Source organism: Rhinoderma darwinii, chromosome 3 (assembly GCF_050947455.1).
Source record: "Rhinoderma darwinii isolate aRhiDar2 chromosome 3, aRhiDar2.hap1, whole genome shotgun sequence".
Classification (NCBI taxonomy): domain Eukaryota; kingdom Metazoa; phylum Chordata; class Amphibia; order Anura; family Rhinodermatidae; genus Rhinoderma; species Rhinoderma darwinii.
Window position 1 is genome coordinate 124,155,770 of NC_134689.1, and position 19,733 is coordinate 124,175,502.

Below are 19,733 nucleotides of genomic sequence, written 5' to 3' on the forward strand. Positions count from 1 at the left end.
CCATGAAATAGTAGGCACTCAGGGCGTTGAACGTCCAAGAGGACACCATTATTGTGGCGGAATAAAAGAGATGTTTGCGGATTTTAAACCAGAAGTGTCATTTTTTTTTTACTGTCATTAATAGCGGTACCATTGTTGTGATTAAATATCCAAGGAGAGAGTTAATGCGGATTTGTAATGACATGCCGAAAGGTATTGCTAAATTAGGGAACATTTCCATGGATGTGTGGTGGCCGTTTAGGGGGTGCACGGCTGGATGTAAAGTAAGGGGAAAAAGAAAGAGGTATAAACCGCGACAGTTCCATCTATTTTAATGGGGAATCTTAGGTCAATAGATGGATGAGCTAGTTGCAATGGGGGTTTTTGTTCGGGATGTCAGGGAGTGTAGTATCATGGATTTTACAGGGATGTGGCTGCATAGTGCCGTCACAGATGTGAGCATTGAAGTTCCCGGGTTTGAATTAATAAGAGCGGATAGAGATTTCGAGAGTACACGGAAGAAAAAAGGGGGTGGAGTGGTAATGTATATTGATCGTAAATGGTGTCATCCAGGGCATGTGACTGTAAAAAAGATATATTGCTGTATTGAAATTGAATTACTTGTGGTGGGCTTAAGACCGTACTATTTACCAAGGGAATTTAATTTTATTATGGTGGGTGTGGTATGTATTCCGCCATCAGGGAATACTAAAGTGGCATGTGAGGTATTATCATCTGTAATACCAGGTATCATGAATGAACATCCTAACTGTTTTGTAGTAACAGGGGATTTTAATAATGTGACATTGAGTGGGGTTCTACCAAATATCACGCAGTATGTGGAAGGTGCAACAAGAGGCAACAGAATGTTGGACTTGCTGTATGCCAATGTGAGTAAAGCTTATTGTATTGATATATTACCGCCGTTGGGTCGTTCTGACTATAACATATAACTGATTATATTAATTGTTGCACAGACTTAATTGTACCTATGGTGCAGGTGAAGTGGTTTGGAAACAACAAACCGTGGGTAGGAAAGGATCTTAAAGAGGTACTAAATAGAAAGAAAAAGGCCTATAGAGAGAAGGATGGTGAGGCAATTAAAACACTACAAAATGAGTTGAAGAGTAAAATAAAAGAAAGCAAAGAGGTGTATAGAAGGAAATTGGAACTCAAACTTGCAAAAAATAACATGAGGGAGGTTTGGTCAGGCATGAAGGCTATAATGGGGATGAGGAGAAAACAAAGAATAGTTGATGTGGTTGATGGAAAATTAAATGAATGAATATTTCAATAGATTTTCGTCTGTTAAGGATGTAACAGAGGAATCCATGATAAAATCTGAAGTGACTGCGAACGACGATACGAGTATTAGAGACGGTAGTTGGGCAGGGCTTTCAGTGGTGAAATTGGAAAATGTTAGGGAACAGTAAAAAAAAATAATTAAGTGTACAGAAGGCGCCCGGCCCAGATAAGATTAGTACAAAAGGTACTTAAAACTTGTGCCGCTACATTGTGTGACACAATAGCGGATTTATATCATTGGAATTGGACTACGGAAAAAGTGTTGAAGGTATGGAAAATATCTTGTATAGTCCCAATTCCTAAAGTGGCAAAATTTTTACTGGTGAGTGAATATCGTCCGGTGGTACTAACTTCTCATATTATGAAGGTGTTTGAAAGGCTGATGTTGGGATTCCTTAAATCAGCTGTGATAAAGTACGAGGACCCACTGCAGTTTGCATAAAAACGTGAAATTAATGGGGTGATACTAAGAGTAATGTTTTTTGATTTTTCTAGCGCTTTTAATTTAATAAGACCTGACCGAATGAGAAGTAAAATGGAAGGAGTGACAAATTGGATCTTTGACTACTTTCAGGGGCACCCTCAGTATGTGCGTAGCGGAGTAAGTATCTCGAGGATTGAAGTCAGTGATATTGGAGCACCACAGGGGACTGTGTTATCGCCTTTTTTATTTGCACTGTATATGTCAGATTTTAGGTACCAATCAGTAAGTTGTCATCTACAGAAGTATTCTGACGATACAGTGATTATGAAGGCGGTAAGGGAGGGGGGGGGGGGTGGTTGTGAAAAAGAATACAGGGATGTTATATCTGAATTTGTTTATTGGAGTGTGGAAAATGGGCTAGAGATAAATATAGGGAAAACCAAAGAAATGATCATAGACTTACGCAGAAAAAAAAAAAAAGAGGATGTAGAGCCGGTATCTATTTTTAATCAGGAAGTGGAGAGGGTGACGTCTTATAAATATTTGGGTATATATTTGGATCAGAATTTAGATTGGATCGAAAACACGGAAAAAGCGTACAAAAAGGCAATGACCAGGTTGTATTTTTTACGTAATTTGCACTCATTTAATGGGTGTAATAAAATGATGGTAATGTTTTATAACTCTGTAGTGGCGAGCGTTATATTCTATGGTGCGGTCTGTTGGGGAGGAAACAGAGAAGCTGAAAAAAATAAGTCCTTAAATAAGGTAATTAAAAAGGGAAAAGCGATTATGGGTAGTGGGGTGCTGTTATTTGATGAGGTATGGAATAAAAGATTATTGAAGAAGATGAGTGCAATTAGGTTAGAGGAGTTGCATCCATTACATAACATTTTAATTGCAAAACAAAATTGTTTTAGTAATCGCTTGCTACAATTTAGTTGTTGTAAGGAAAGATTTAGGCGACCTTTTATGCCAAGGGTAATTGCACTTTATAATATGTCTGTATAGTTGTGACGTGATGCGTATTAAGTGTTTGGATGATAGTTTTCATATATTCTTTTTATATATATATATTGATGATGTAGGTTAATACTTGTTGTTGTACATAACTACAAATCAATTTTCTGTTTGGGGATAAATAAAGTTTTTATCCATCTATCTATCTAAGAACTGATGAAAATGTTGCAGTTACCAAGGCTGCTCTGGATCAGGATCGACTTTAACCCCTTCAGGACTGAGCCGGTTTTGGCCTTCAGGACGAAGCAGATTTTTTCAAATCTGACGTGTTAATTTATGTGGAAATAACTTAGGAATGCTTTTACCTATCCAAATGATTCTGAGACTGCTTTCTCGTGACATATTGTACTTTATATTAGTGCAAAAATTTGGTCGATAAATTCAATATTGATTTGTGAAAAACACCAAGATTTAGAGAAAATTTGCAAAAATTAGCATTTTTTTAAATTTAAATGTATCTGCTTGTAAGACAGATAGCAATACCACACAAAATAATTACTATTTCATATATCTCATATGTCTACTTTAGGTTTGCATCGTTTTTTGAACATTCTTTTATTTTTCTAGAACGTTACAAGGCTTAGAACTTTAGCAGCAATTTCTCATATTTTCAAGAAAATTTCAAAAGGCTATTTTTTCAGGCAGTTCAGTTCTGAAGTAGGTTTGAGGGCCTTATATATTAGGAAGTCCCCACAAATCAACCTATTTTAAAAACTGCACCCCTCAAAGTATTCAAAACAGCATTCAGAAAGTGTTTTAACCCTTTAGGCGTTTCACAGCAATTAAAGAAAACTAGAGGTGAAATTTACAAATTATTTTTTTTTTGCCAAAATTAATTTGTAATACATTTTTTTCTGTAACACAGAAGGTTTTACCAGAGAAACGCAACTCAATATTTATTTCCCAGATTCTGCCGTTTTAAGAAATATCCCACATGTGGCCCTAGTGTGCTACTGGACTGATACACCGGCCTCGGAAGCAAAGGAGCAACTAGTGGATCTTGGGGCCTCCTTTTTTTTTAGAATATATTTTAGGCACCATGTCAGGTTTGAAGAGGTCTTGTTGTGCCAAAACAGTAAAGACCCCTAAATTTATTTGAATTAGTATGTGAAGATGAAAATCTACTTTTTCCTTCTGAAAAAAAATGTAGAAATTTGAAATTTTTACAAGGAATAAAAGGAAAAAAAAACACCCCAAAAGTTGTAGAGCAATTTCTTCCAATTACAGCAATACCCCATATGTGGTAATAAACCGCTGTTTGGACCAACAGCAGGGCTCAGAAGAGAAGGAGCACATTGGGATTTCTGATTTTGCTGGAATAGTTTTTAGTGCCATGTCGCGTTTGCAATGCACTGGAGGGACCAAAACAGTGGAAACCCCCAAAAGTGACCCTATTTTGGAAACTACACCCCTCAAGGAATTTTTCTAGGGGTATAGTTAGCATTTTGACCCCACAGTTGTTTTGCTAAATTCATTGGAATTAGTCTGTAAAGGTGAAAATCTACTTTTTTCTGAAGAAACGTAGACATTTTAAATTTTTCCAAGGAATAAAGGAGAAAAAAGTACCCCAACATTGGTAAAACAATTTCTCCCGATTAGGGTAGTAGGACGATATGTGGTAATAAACTGCTGTTTGGACCTACAGCGGGCCTTAGAAGGGAAGGAGCTCTATTTGGCTTTTGGAGCTCAAATTTAACAGAAATGGTTTTTGGGTGTCATGTCGCATTTGCAAAGCCCCTGAGAGGCCAAAACAGTGGAAAATACCCAAAAGTAACCCCATTTGGGAAACTACACCACTTAAGGAATCTATCTAGGGGTATAGTGAGCATTTTGACCCTACAGGGTCGTGCATTTACGACCAGGTGCGCGAAGGGGTTAAAATGTCAGACTAACGGCAAATGAGGTAATCAGCAGCGACAAGGTCTCTGAACAACCTCTCACATGAAGACTTTCAGCACTGCTACGAAGAATGGCAGTGTGGCTGGAATCATTCTATTCAGTCCCAGGGGACTTACTTTGAAGGTGATTGAGCATTACTAGGAGTACAGTCAAAGGGAAATGTAAATAAAATTAATATCTTGCCAATACAACCAATGTAAAGAATTGTACAGGCAACACATTGTGAGAAAAAATGTGAACTGGGGGAGAAAATCAATGCAGAGGAGAATAAGATAGTTGAGGATTTACTTGTAAAACTGAGGACGGAAGGGTAAGAATGGGTAACTGCAAGCAAAATCTGCAGTTAGAGAATTGTCTCCAAGAATAAATAAAAAGGTTAACATTGTAAATTATTAGATGATCTTATAAATCATAAAAAAACCCGAAGGTCTATTATCTAAAAAATATACAGTGCATTCTGTAAGTCTTCAGACCCATTTAACTTTTTTGGCATTTCGTTATGTTGAGGCCTTGTGCTAAAGTTAAAAAAAGTTTTCCCCCATCATTCCGCACTCAATACACGATAATGACAAAGCGAAAACAGGATTGTAGAAATTTTTGCAAATTTCTTACAAAAAGATGAATACAAATTTTCGAATGCTATGAAACTTAAAATTTAGCTCTCATTTCTCTAGATCATCTTTCAAATGTTTCTACACCTTCATTGGAGTCAACCTGTGGTAAATTAATTTGATTGGACATGATTTGGAAAGACACACCCGTCTGTATAAGGTCTCACAGCTGACAATGCATATCAGAGCTAAAACCAAGCCATGAGGAGGAAAGAACTGCCTGTAGAGCTCAGAGACGGGATTGTGTGGAGGCACAAACTAGAGAAGGGTACAAACAAATTTCTACTAAATACACGAGAAAAGGAGTCAGAACTATTTAAGTAAGAAGCACAAAATATAGAAAATTACAAATTTTATTGGACAATACAAAAATACATGGTTAAAAAACAGACTACAAACCCAATAACTGCATATCTCCAAAGTAGGAGACAATGTGGAGCCACAAAGCTACTTTAATTAATACAGTTTGTATATGTCACATTCATCGGGAAGGTTTCCCAAAACAGGTTACCAAAAAGTATGCTCTAAAACAAGTCCCTAGAACAATGTAATAAGGCTAACGGAACACTTGTGTCCAAAATATTTTCTGAAAATTCCCAGTATAGTACGTCTCTGTGAACAGTAATAGGGGATACCGAGGTAGTGATTTATTTATAATAGTAAGTAAATTTAGTCCACTCAGTACCAGTTTAGTAACTAATTCAAAAAAGAACCAATAGTAAGGATAACCTATTTAGGACATTGTCTAAGTATACAGGTAACCCGGTAACAGCATGACAAAAAGTAGTAGTTTTTAGTGGAAAAGACCAGCAAGTACTAACCCATGTGGCTCCTCAGTTGTAACAGCTCTCAAGTATGGAGAAAAACCCCAACGCGCGTTTCGCGTAGAAAGCAATCTACGCGAAACGCGCGTTGGGGTTTTTCTCCATACTTGGGAGCTGTTACAACTGAGGAGCCACATGGGTTAGTACTTGCTGGTCTTTTCCACTAAAAACTACTACTTTTTGTCATGCTGTTACCAGGTTACCTGTATACTTAGACAATGTCCTAAATAGGTTATCCTTACTATTGGTTCTTTTTTGAATTAGTTACTAAACTGGTACTGAGTGGACTAAATTTACTTACTATTATAAATAAATCACTACCTCGGTATCCCCTATTACTGTTCACAGAGACGTACTATACTGGGAATTTTCAGAAAATATTTTGGACACAAGTGTTCCGTTAGCCTTATTACATTGTTCTAGGGACTTGTTTTAGAGCATACTTTTTGGTAACCTGTTTTGGGAAACCTTCCCAATGAATGTGACATATACAAACTGTATTAATTAAAGTAGCTTTGTGGCTCCACATTGTCTCCTACTTTGGAGATATGCAGTTATTGGGTTTGTAGTCTGTTTTTTAACCATGTATTTTTGTATTGTCCAATAAAATTTGTAATTTTCTATATTTTGTGCTTCTTACTTAAATAGTTCTGACTCCTTTTCTCGGGTATTTAGTATATGATGTTTGGAGTTTCTATTTTCATTATTGGGGAGCTGGGAATTGTTGCACTTGCTGGTAGCTCAACCCATATGACATTATAGTCCCATGAGACATTTGTTTATAACAAACAAATTTCTGTTGCACTGAAAGTTCCCAAGAGAACATTGGCTTCCATAATTCTTAAATGGAAGAAGTTTGGAACAACCAGAACTCATCCTAGAGCTGGCTGCCCCACCAAACTAAGTAATCAGGGTAGAAGGGCCTTGGTAAGAGAGGTGACCTAGAACCCAATAGTCACTCTGGCTGAGCTCCAAAGATCCTGTGCAGGGGCGTAGCTAAAGGCTCATGGGCCCGGGTGCAAGAATTCAGCTTGGGCCCCCCTACCACTCCCCAACACCACCATCATCATTATCATCAGACCCCTGTGCGTGCCTATGCCCAGACGCTTTGCCCAACAGCACCCATAGTATAATGCCCCCACACAGTATAATGCTCCCATAGCTGCCCCCACACAGTATAATGCCCCCCCATAACAGCCCCATACGGTATAATGCTCCCCATATCAGCCCCCATACAGTATAATTCCCCCATATCAGCCCCCATTCAGTATAATGCCCCCATCTTATCAGCCCCCATGCCATATCTGCCCCCCATGCAGTATAATGCCCCCCACACAATATCAGCCTCCCCATACAGTATAATGCCCCCATATGTGCATAATAAAAAAAATAGCATAATTACTTGCCTATCCCCGTTCCCACGTCGGGTGGAAGATCCTTCGCCTCCTCCGGTGTGTACTATAACTGACTCAGTGCAGGCAGGCGCGATGATGTCGCTACATCACTCCTGCCTTCGTCGAGCCGCTCAGGGCACAGTGAATTCTGGATCAAGGAGATGCCAGCTCCTTGCTCCAGGATTGAATGGAACCGGGACCTCGGTGAGTGACTCGCGACCCCCCGGAGGTCTTCACACGAACCCCCAGGGGGACGCGACCCACAGTGTAGGGATGTCACGATACCAAAATTTGGACTTTGATACCGATACTTCGTTTACAGTAATAAAAAAAAAAAGTTCTTCCGTTTTCTGACATGAGGCGCGCGGTGCGATGATGAATTTTGAATGCGCCTCACATTAATAGTAATTAATCCCGTCATATTTCTCAGTCATAATGGGTTAATGTGCGAGGTACATGATGGGGTTAATTACTATTAATGTGAGGAACATGGAGGTTAAATTCATCACACCTCGTGCCGCACAATAAGTGATAGAAAGCAGTTTATTTTATTTTTTTACAGAGTACACATCACAAATAATGCAAAAAAAAAATCGTTGTGCAGGTTATTACGGCCGTGCCAATGCCGAATATGTGTATATTTTATGTATTGAGACCTATTTTAATGTTTATTGTAAAAAAGGTGAATGTGTATTTTTTTAATTTAACATTACTTTGTTTTTAAACTTTAATGTACTGGCATATATCAGATATATGTCAGTACATTAGCCTGTGGACAGATAGTACACAGGCAGTTGTTAGAACATACCTCAGTATGCCCTAACAGGAAATATGGTAAGACAGCCCTGGGGTCCTTCAATAGACCCCAGGGCTGTCTGCCCATATATGGTATGGCCCTCGATCGCGTCACAGGAATTCCCTGTGACACGATCCAGGGGCATCCCCCCCTTCTCATTTTCCCCTGAATGCTGCAGTCGGCTTTGATTGCAGCATTCAGGAGAATAGCGGCGGAGATGAGAGGTTCCTCTGATCTCCGCCGTTATAGAGCGGGGCTGCGACTGTGTAATACAGTCATTGCCCCGCTCCTGACAGTAAGTGCGCGCACGGTCAGCATGAGGAGATGCTGCCGGCGCTGCACTAATGAGCGGCGGTCAGGCACTGAAGACAGAACATGGGGGTGCCATGTTCTGTCTTCAGTGCCGCAGATCATTAGTGCAGTGCCGGCCGCCTCACATCATGCGGACGGCGCGCACATGTCAGGGCTCAGGAGCGGGGCAATGGCTGTATTACACAGTCGCAGCCCCGCTCTCATAGTCATGTGTACTATACTGTATTGTGAAGTTTGCGGTGGAGAGAGGAGGGGGGGGCTGTGATTTAACGGCCCCCCCCCCTCTCCACCGCAAACAGCACAATACAACACAAGGCATCACAACACAACACATTACATCACAATACATTACAACACAACACAGACTGCAGCTCACCTGGAGTCCTCGGCACCGACTCTTCCACTCCACTGTCCGGAAGACGTGTCACGTGACAACACGGTCACATGGTACACTAAGTGTACCATGTGACCGTAACCAGGAAATGCCGGCTTTACGGCACAGAAGATTTTTTTTGGAAGCATACAGTATGGCAACGGGGGCCCGTGGGCCCCCCAGGCTTAGGGGCCCGGTCGCAAGTGCGACCGCTGCGACCCCTATAGCTACGCCACTGATCCTGTGTGCAGATGGGAGAAACTTCCAGAAGGTCAACCATCACTGCAGCACTCCACCAATCAGGGCTTTATGGCAGAGTGGCCAGAAAGAAGCCTCTCCTCAGTAAAAGACACATGAAAGCCCACCGGGAGCTTGCAAAAAAAAAAAAAGCATCTAAAAGGACTCTCAGACTGTGAGAAACAAGATTCTGTGGTCTGATGAAACCAGAATTTAACTTTTTGGCCTCAATTCTAAGCGTCATATCTGGAGGAAACCGGGAACAGTTCATCACCTGCCCAATACAATCCCTACAGTGAAGCATGGTGGTAGCAGCATCAAGCTGTGGGGTGTTTTTCAGCAGCTGGGACAGCAAACTGGTCAGGGTTGAGGGAAATATGAATGGAACAAAAACCTGATCCAGAGTGCTCTGTACATCAGACTGGGCTGAAGGTTCACCTTCCAACAAGACAATGACCTTAAGCACACAGCCTAAATAACACAGGAGTGGCTTAGGGACAACTTTGAGACTGTCCTTGAGTGGCCCAGCCAGAGCCCTGACTTGATCCCAATCGAACATCTCTGGGGAGACCTGAAAATGGCTGTCCACCGGCTGGTGCTTCAATTAAGTACTGAGTAAAGGGTCTGAATACTTATGTCAATGCAATATTTTAGTTTTTCCTTTTCAATAAATTAGAAATATTACTAACATTCTGTTTTCACTATGTCATTATGGGGTATTGAGTGCAGAATGATGGGGAAAAACATGATTTTTTTTAATTTTAGCACAAGGCCTCAATATAACAAAATGTGAAAAAATTGAAAGGGTCTGAAGACTTTCCGAATGCATTGTAGATCTCCTCTGAACAACTTCTTGTTGACCTACCCAATTCCTTATATGGGTACTGGTCAGGGATTAAATGATGGTCCTACTGTAAATAATTATAATTTTGAGATGAAAAATAAATCAGCAGAGGAACGAGGATCAGAGCAGCAGTGGTAGATAATTAAAAAATAGGGTAGGAGATTCTGAGGCATGGAATGGGTTTTATTTGGACGATCTATTAGATGTGTGGGCAAAACAATGAGTTGGGAAATCAGAATAACCCTTTAACCCCTTGATACAATATCACTTACATGTACATGATAAGCGTTATAGGGAAGTATGGAGCGCGCTCACGGTCTAGGCGCACTCTGTACTCAGCGGGTGTCAACCTTTGTTTTACGATCGCGCTGTTCCTGGCTGTTTAACCCCTCAAATGCTGCGGTCAATCGTGACCGCAGCATCTGAGTCGTTGAAAAGAGGGGGGCGGTCCCCTCCCACAGCTCATCGGCGCACCAATAACGTGATCGGGTGAGGGGGGGGGGTGATGGTGGCCATAGCAACCCAGGGGCCTAATGAAGGCCCCCAGGTCAGCCTCCTATCTGCCACTGTTAAGCCATGCCTCTGGCATGACTTAACAGAAGCCTGTAAAAATGTGTAAAAAAAAGTTTAATAAAGTTTTTAGTAGTGAAAATATTAAAAGTTCAAAAACAAACCTTTTCCCCTTCTTTCCTCTAAAGTAATGTAAAAAAGAAACAAAATTCGTATACCTGTGCCCGGAAAAGTACGAACTATTACAATATACCATTATTTAACTTGCATGGTAAACGCCGTAAAAAATTATATCACCAAAATCGCTGATTTTGGGGCACCTTAGCTCTAAAAAAAACAAAAAACAGTCGTATGTACCAAAAAATAGTAACAATAAAAACTACAACTGATCCCGCAAAAAATTAGCCCTCAAACTGTTCCATCAACGAAAAAATAAAAAAAGTTAAGTCTCTCAGAACGTGGTGAAATTATTTTTTTAATCGTTTTTTCGTTGCAAAAGTAGTAAAATATAAAAAAACCTATATAAATTTGGTATTACCTAAAGTTAAGTTGTCGTTTTTACCGCATGGTGAAAGCTGTAAAAACGAAAATCAAAAAACAATTTAGGAATCACAGTTTTTCCCAATTTGAGCACGCAAAGACTTTTCATTAGAAACTACAACTCCTCACAAATAAGCCCTCACAAAACTCTATTGACGTAAAAAGAAAAAAGTTAAGGCTCTTGGAAGGCGGGGAGTGAAAAACGAAAATGAAAAATAAAAAAACATCTCAGTCCTTAATGTCATAGTACAATTTGTAAACAGTAGCAGTTATTTTTCTATTGTAATAATGTAGCAAAAGATTGTAGATTGCTCTGTATACTTCTTTTTTAAATTTTATGATATTCGATAAAATACTTTTTTAAACCCAAGCTACATGGATAATAACAATTTGTGGTAAATAGTAAGTAGAGCTTTAGAGAAGGTGTTCACTCACCTTGCAGCCATCTAACTTGTATAGCTGGTCCATAACCCTTTTCATTCTTAGCAGAAATCCTGAATACCACCGCAGGCCGGGAGCTGCAGTCAACATGAGCATTTGCAAGCTGGGAAGCTGTTACAGTGCACGATGTCTCTAGGCCACTGTAGATTTTTACAAATGCCAGCTGGTTCTGAGCCTCAGGAAGAGAAGTGCGTATGGCTAGATATGCAGAATATTCTAGTATATTTCCAGTTGGTGAAGAAGGCGATTCCCAGGAAATATGAACACAGTCTGTACTCTGCAAAAGAAGAAGAAATTACAGGAGAAATTTAGATTAAAAAAAAAATGACAATGATATTATTAGAATATATATATATATATATATATATATTACAGAGTTTAAAAAAGCAAATAAAGCGAAAATCATTATAATAACTTCTACTTGCCTAAATGCAAATGCACTGGAAATACTACACATTCAATTCCAAATCAAAACTATAACAAGAAATATAGAGGTTGTGTTAATCCTTTACAGAGAGTAAAGAAAAAGGAATATTATGCTATATTCAAACGACAGTGAAAAACAGCCGTGTGACGGGCGTTACAAAAATGGTTGTTTCAGAACAAAAGCGGTCTACTCGGCCGTTTTTTTAACGACCCGTGAAAACTTTCCGTCAAAAAATAGGACCTATTTTTGGCCGCTTTGACGACCCCACGGCTCCCATAGAAGTCAATGGATCAGTTTTTGACGGCCGTTTCTAATGAATCAATCATTGTAACGGCCGGTAAAAACTGAACATGGCCGAAGTATATATGGACAGTGATGTCGGGCTTTCAACTGTGGAGTCTCCAGCCAGAGCATCGTGAGATCTCTGGCCGGGGACTCCGGTTTCCCTCTGCCCCCCCTGTAGATAGCACCCCCCTGTAGATAGCGGCACCCCCCCATAGATGTCACTCCCCCCCTCACGATAGCGCCGCTGTAGCTCCTTGAAGGAGCGGAATCCCTGGCCGACACTCTGGCCAGGGGATTCCGCTACTGGAGAAGCCCCTGGCGTTATTGTCCATATATGGACAGAGACATCAGGGGCTCCCTCTAGGAGTGAAATCCCCAGCCAGAGGGATTCCGCTACTATAGGGAGCTACAGTGCCACTATCTACGGGGGTGCCGCTATCTACAAGGGGTGTGCTATCTACAGGGTCATTGCAGCATGATCTACATGGGAACTGTGGTGTTTTCAGGGGGTTTGGACAATAAAACCAACAACTGAAATCCATCCAGGTTTTTTTTTAACGGCCATGAAACACGGATGACAAACGGGTGACAAACAGCCATTAAAAACGGACTGGAAATGGATAAAAATTTGGAGACACACTGATGCAAAATGGGCATGAAAAACTGACAGTTGATCAGATTTTAATGGACATTTTTTTTTCACTATCGTGTGAATATAGCCTAAAGCCCTATTCACACGACAGGGATTCCAGGCCGTGTGATGGCCGTTTTTTGAACGGCTGTCACACGGCCGCAGTAGGAACATTAGACCCCAAACGGGGCTGTTCACAAGGCCAATTTTTTGACGCCCCGGCAAACTGGGCCGTCAAAAAATTGAGCATGCCCTATTTTTGGCCGTTCTCCCGGCCGCAGGGCTTCAATAGAAGTCTATGGGGCCGTGTAAAGCACGGCTGTCACTCGGATGTAATCCGAGTGACGGCCGTGCTTTCTGCCGCTCGTTTGCTCTATTCTCCTTCTCACAGTGCGAAGTGCATGTGAGGAGGGTATTTTTTTGCTCAGTGTAGGAGCTGTGGCTGGGGATTCCGCTCCAGGTGAAGTCTCTAACTTCACTGTCTACATATGGAAAGTCACGTCAGGGACTTCTCCTGGCGCGGTCCCCTACTCTTGAAACGGAATCCCTGGCGCTGTGGCCGGTGCTTCTACTCCAGGAGAAGTACCTGACTTCAGTGTCCATATATGGACGTTAAAGTCAGACTTCTCCTGGAACGTTCCCTACAGTGGCGCTATCTACAGGAAAGTAGGGTGGTGCCATCTATGGGGAGGTGCTATGTAATAGGGGGCTGTGTGGCATTACCTACAGGGGGTTGTGTGGCATTACCTACAGAGGGGCTGTGTGGCACTACCTACTGTGTGGCACTACCTACAGGGGGGCTGTGTGGCACCACCCACAGGGGGGGCCTGTGTGGCACCACCCACAGCAGGGGGCCTGTGTGGCGCTACCCACAGCGGGGGGCCTGTGTGGCGCTACCCACAGCGGGGGGCCTGTGTGGCACTACCCACAGCGGGGGGCCTGTGTGGCACTACCCACAGCGGGGGGCTGTGTGGCACTACCCACAGCGGGGGGCTGTGTGGCACTACCCACAGCGGGGGGCTGTGTGGCACTACCCACAGCGGGGGGCTGTGTGGCACTACCCACAGCGGGGGCAGTGTGTGGCATTATCTACAGAGGGAAGTGTGTGGCATTATCTACAGAGGGAAGTGTGTGGCAAAAAATGTACAAATTAAATTCATCCGTTTTTAAAAAGGACAGGGACAAAAAAACGGATGCAAAACGGGTCAAAATCAGGACCAAAATAGCCATTTTTATCGGCCAAAGGGTTCATTCGCACGACGTCCAAAATGGCCGTGTGAAGGACTATTTTTGAATGGCCATCACATGGACGTTTTCAGAACAATGATTATCTATGGTTGCATTCACACTGCTGTTTTTTTAACGGCCCGTGAATATTGGCCATCAAAAAATAGGACATGTCCTATTTTTGGTCATTTTCACAGCCAGACTGCCCCCATAGACGTCAATGCATCAGTTTTTAACGGCTGTCAATACATGTAACAACCGTTAAAAACGGATCTGTGACATGGGGGTTCAAGAGGCAAGGGAACTATTGGTTCCCTTGCTGGCTATCGGCAGCGCGATGACATATACTTACCGATGTAGCGCCGTCCTCTTCAGGTATCTAGTCGCACGGGTTCTGTGAAGGCGACGAGATGGCGTCATCGCGCCGCCGTCGCAGAACCTGTGAAGACTAGAGACCACATGTGAAGTAGACGGCGCTGCATCGGTGAGTATGTAGGGCATTCAGGCGGAATTAAATGTCGGGTATTGTTGTGCTCACTACAAGGGCAGCGTGGCGTTAGTACAGGGGGCATTGTTGTCAACTGTAGTGAATTTTTCAGGACTGTCCTGAATTTACTACAGGGAGGGGGGGGGGGGGGGTGTTGTGCTTTCTCCATAGAGGTGTGTGTGGCATCAGCTACACGGGTCTGCGTGGCATCATCTACTGGGGGGGCTGTGTGGCATCAACTACAGGGGGGCTGTGTGCCATCATCTACAGGGGGCTGTGTGCCATCATCTAGAGGGGGTCTGTGTGCCATCATTACAGGGGGTCTGTGTGGCATCATATACAAGGGTCTGTGTGGCATCATATACAAGGGGCTGTGAAACAATCATGACAATGACCTTCCTCTGGGTGTTTTCAGGGGGTTGGGACAAAAAAATGCCTGAAAAATGAAATATCAGTTTTTTTAACGGCCATGAAAAACGGATGCAAAACGGATGTCAAACAGCCATTAAACACGAACAGACGGACTGGAAATGGATGAAATTTTGGAGACACACTGATGCAAAACGGCCATGTTTTTAAAGTGTAGCTAAGCGTTTAAAGAGGCTCTTTTACCACATTATAAGTGCCCTATCTCTTACATAATGTGATCGGCGCTGTAATGTAGATCACAGCAGTAGTTTTTATTTCCAAAAGTTATGACCTATTTTAGATTTATGCTAATGACTTTCTTAGTAGACAACTGGGGGTGTTTTTACTTTTTGACCAGGTGGGCGTTTCCATAGTGGCATATCTATGGAAAAATTGCCCTTTGTACTCTGCCACATCGAGTGCACACTAATTTCGGGAGAAAACATGCGGGATTAACATGCTCACTACACCCCTAGGTGAGTACCTTGAGGGGTGTAGTTTGCAAAATGGGGTCAATTCTGGGGCGTTACCACTGTTTTTGTCCCACAGGTGCTTTGCAAATGCAATATAGCGCCCAGAAACCAATCCAGCATTCCAAAAGCCAAATGGCACTGCTCCCCTTCTGTGCCCTACTGTGTGTCCAAACAGCAGTTTATGACCACATCTGGGGTATTGCCGTACTTTGGAGAAATTGCTTTACAAATGCTAGAGTGCTTCTTCTCCTTTTATTTGTTGAGAAAATGACAATTGTTGCGCTAAATCTATATCTTATTGGAAAAATATTTTTTTTTATTTTCACTGCCCATTTCTAATAAAATCTATGAAACACCTGTGGGGTCAAAATGCTGACTACACCCTAGATTAATTCCTCAAAGGGTGTAGTTTCGTAAATGGAGTCACTTTTGGGTCGTTTCCACTGTACTGGTACCTTAGGGGCTTTGCAAAAGCGACATGATGCCAAGAAATCAATCCAGCAAAATCTGTGCTCCAAAAGCCAAATGGCACTCCTTCTCTTCGGAGCCCTGCCGTGTGCCCAAACAGCAGTTTATGACCACAAATGGGGCATTTCCGTACTCCAGAGAAGTTGCTTTACAAATGTTGGGAGGCTTTTTCTTCTTTATTCCTTGTGGATATTGTGGTTTGTTTTTTTAGCTAAAACTACATCTTATGGAAAAAATTCAAATTTTTAATTTTCATGTCCAAAGTTTAATAAAATCTATATAAAACACCTGTGGGGCCAAAATGCTCACTACAATCCTGGATTAATTCTTTGTGGGGTGTAATTTCCAAAATGGGGTCTTTCCTTTGTTTTGGCATCACAAGACCTCCTCAAACCTGACATGGTGCCTAAAATATATTCTAATAGAATGAAGGCCCCAAAATCCACTGGGTGCTCCTTTGCTTCTGAGGCCTGTGCTTCAGTCCATTACAATAGTAGGGCCACTTGTGGGATATTTTTAAAAACTGCAGAATCTGGTCAATAAATATGGAGTTGCGTTTCTCTGGTAAAACCTTCTGTGTGTTAAAGAAAATAAATGAATTAAATATGAATTTCTGCAAAATAATAAAATTTCTCAATTTCACCTCTACTTTGCTTTAATTCTTGTGAAACGCCTAAATTGTTAAAAAACACTTTCTAAATGCTGTTTTGAATACTTTGAGGGGTTCATTTTTAAAATGGGATGATTCATGGGGGTTTGTATTGTATGGGCCCCTCAAAGCCACTTCACAACTTAACTGGCCCCTGCAAAAATAGCCTTTTGAAATGGTCTTGAAAAAATAAGAAATTGCTGCTAAAGTTCTAAGCCTTGTAACGTCCTTGAAAAATAAAAGGATGTTCAAAAAACTATGCCAATCTAAAGTAGACATATGGAGGATGTTAATTAGCAACTATTTCGTTGCCCATGACTGGGCTGTAAATCTACAGGGTTTTACACTTTTTCGTAAAGACAGGACAAATAGGAAAGGTGGTGGTGTATGTCTGTATGTGAGAAGTGATATGAAGGCGAGTGTGAAAGAGACAATAGTGGGTGAAGACTGTGAGGAGGTTGAAACCTTGTGGGTGGAACTAGAAAGGGAGGTAAACACTGAAAAAATTACTTTTGGTGTAATCTATAGACCCCCCAATATAACTGAGGAGATGGAAGTTCAGCTATATAAACAGATGGAGCGGGCTGCACAGACGGGTACTGTAGTGATAATGGGAGATTTTAATTTCCGGGATATTAATTGGTGTCATGGTTCGGCTTCAACTGCAAAGGGGAGACATTTCCTCAACCTGTTGCAGGAAAATTTTATGGGCCAGTTTGTGGAAGACCCGACTAGAGGTGAAGCTCTGTTGGATCTGGTCATTTCTAATAATGCAGATCTTGTTGGGAATGTCAATGTTCGTGAAAACCTCGGTAACAGTGATCACAATATAGTTACATTTTACCTATACTGTAAAAAACAAACGCAGGCTGGGAGGGCAAAAACATTTAATTTTAGGAAAGCCAAATTTCCCCAGGATGAGGGCTGCAATTCAGGATATGGACTGGGAAGAACTAATGTCAAATAATGGAACAAATGATAAATGGGAGATTTTCAAATCTACTTTGAGTTATTATAGTGCAAAATTTATTCCTACAGGTAATAAGTATAAACGACTCAAATTAAACCCCACATGGCTTACACCTTCTGTGAAAGGGGCAATACATGACAAAAAAAGGGCATTTAAAAACTACAAATCTGAGGGTACAGCTGTAGCCTTTGTAAAATATAAAGAGCTTAATAAAATCTGTAAAAATGTAATAAAATTAGCAAAAATACAAAATGAAAGGCAGGTGGCCAAGGATAGTAAAACAAATCCTAAAAAATTCTTCAAGTATATAAATGCAAAAAAGCCCAGGTCTGAACATGTAGGACCCCTAGATAATGGTAATGGGGAGTTGATCACAGGGGATCAAGAGAAGGCAGAGTTACTAAATGGGTTCTTTAGCTCTGTATATACAACTGAAGAAAGAGCAGCTGATGTAGCCGGTGCCAGTGCTGTTAATATATCGGCTGATATACTGAATTGAATGTAGAGATGGTCCAAGCTAAATTAAATAAAATAAATGTGCACAAGGCTCCGGGACCAGATGGGTTACACCCTAGAATTCTTAAAGAGCTTAGTTCAGTTATTTCTGTCCCCCTTTTCATAATATTCAGAGAATCTCTAGTGACTGGTATAGTGCCAAGGGACTGGCGCAGGGCAAATGTGGTGCCTATTTTCAAAAAGGGCTCTAGGTCTTCCCCGGGTAATTATAGACCAGTAAGCTTAACATCCATCGTGGGGAAAATGTTTGAGGGGCTATTGAGGGACTATATACAGGATTATGTGACAATAAATAGCATTATAAGTGACAGCCAGCATGGTTTTACTAAGGACAGAAGTTGTCAAACTAACCTAATCTGTTTTTATGAAGAGGTAAGCAGAAGTCTAGACAGAGGGGCCGCTGTGGATTTAGTGTTTTTGGACTTTGCAAAGGCATTTGACACTGTCCCCCATAGACGCCTAATGGGTAAATTACGGACTATAGGTTTAGAAAATATAGTTTGTAATTGGATTGAGAATTGGCTCAAGGACCGTATCCAGAGAGTTGTGGTCAATGATTCCTTCTCTGAATGGTCACCGGTTATAAGTGGTGTACCCCAGGGTTCAGTGCTGGGACCACTATTATTCAACTTATTTATTAATGATATAGAGGATGGGATTAATAGCACTATTTCTATTTTTGCAGATGACACCAAGCTATGTAATATAGTTCAGACTATGGAAGATGTTCATGAATTGCAGGCAGATTTAAACAAACTAAGTGTTTGGGCGTCCACTTGGCAGATGAAGTTTAATGTAGATAAATGTAAAGTTATGCATCTGGGTACCAACAACCTGCATGCATCATATGTCCTAGGGGGAGCTACACTGGCGGATTCACTTGTTGAGAAGGATCTGGGTGTTCTTGTAAATCATAAACTCAATAACAGCATGCAGTGTCAATCAGCTGCTTCAAAGGCCAGCAAGATATTGTCGTGTATTAAAAGAGGCATGGACTCGCGGGACAGAGATGTAATATTGCCACTTTACAAAGCATTAGTGAGGCCCCATCTAGAATATGCAGTTCAGTTCTGGGCTCCAGTTCATAGAAAGGATGCCCTGGAGTTGGAAAAAATACAAAGAAGAGCAACGAAGCTAATAAGGGGCATGGAGAATTTAAGTTATGAGAAAAGATTGAAAGAATTAAACCTATTTAGCCTTGAAAAAAGACGACTAAGGGGGGACATGATTAACTTATATAAATATATTAATGGCACATACAAAAAATATGGTGATATCCTGTTCCTTGTAAAACCCCCTCAAAAAACAAGGGGGCACTCCCTCCGTCTGGAGAAAAAAAGGTTCAAGCTGCAGAGGCGACAAGGCTTCTTTACAGTAAGAACGGTGAATTTATGGAATAGCCTACCGCAGGAGCTGGTCACAGCAGGGACAGTAGATGGCTTTAAAAAAGGGTTAGATAATTTCCTAGAACAAAAAAATATTAGCTCCTATGTGTAGAAATTTTTCCTTCCCTTTTCCCTTCCCTTGGTTGGACTTGATGGACATGTGTCTTTTTTCAGCCGTACTAACTATGTAACTATGTAACTATGTAACTATGTATTACACTTTTTTAAAAGCAGTTATTTTAAATTTAGAAAATGCTAATCTTTGCAATTTTTCAAAAATTTTTGATGTTTTTCCACA

The 19,733-nt window shown here is 41.3% G+C and overlaps 1 protein-coding gene across 2 annotated transcripts in view; it reads right to left on the minus strand.

Moving 5' to 3' along the window:
* HCFC2 (host cell factor C2) overlaps nt 1-19,733 on the minus strand; it is a 95,465-nt gene that overhangs the window by 16,716 nt on the left and 59,016 nt on the right. For both annotated transcript variants that reach the window (XM_075856663.1, XM_075856664.1), the window contains one exon: nt 11,504-11,786. In XM_075856663.1, the coding sequence (XP_075712778.1) occupies nt 11,504-11,786 (283 nt within the window). The remainder of the gene's footprint in view (nt 1-11,503; nt 11,787-19,733) is intronic.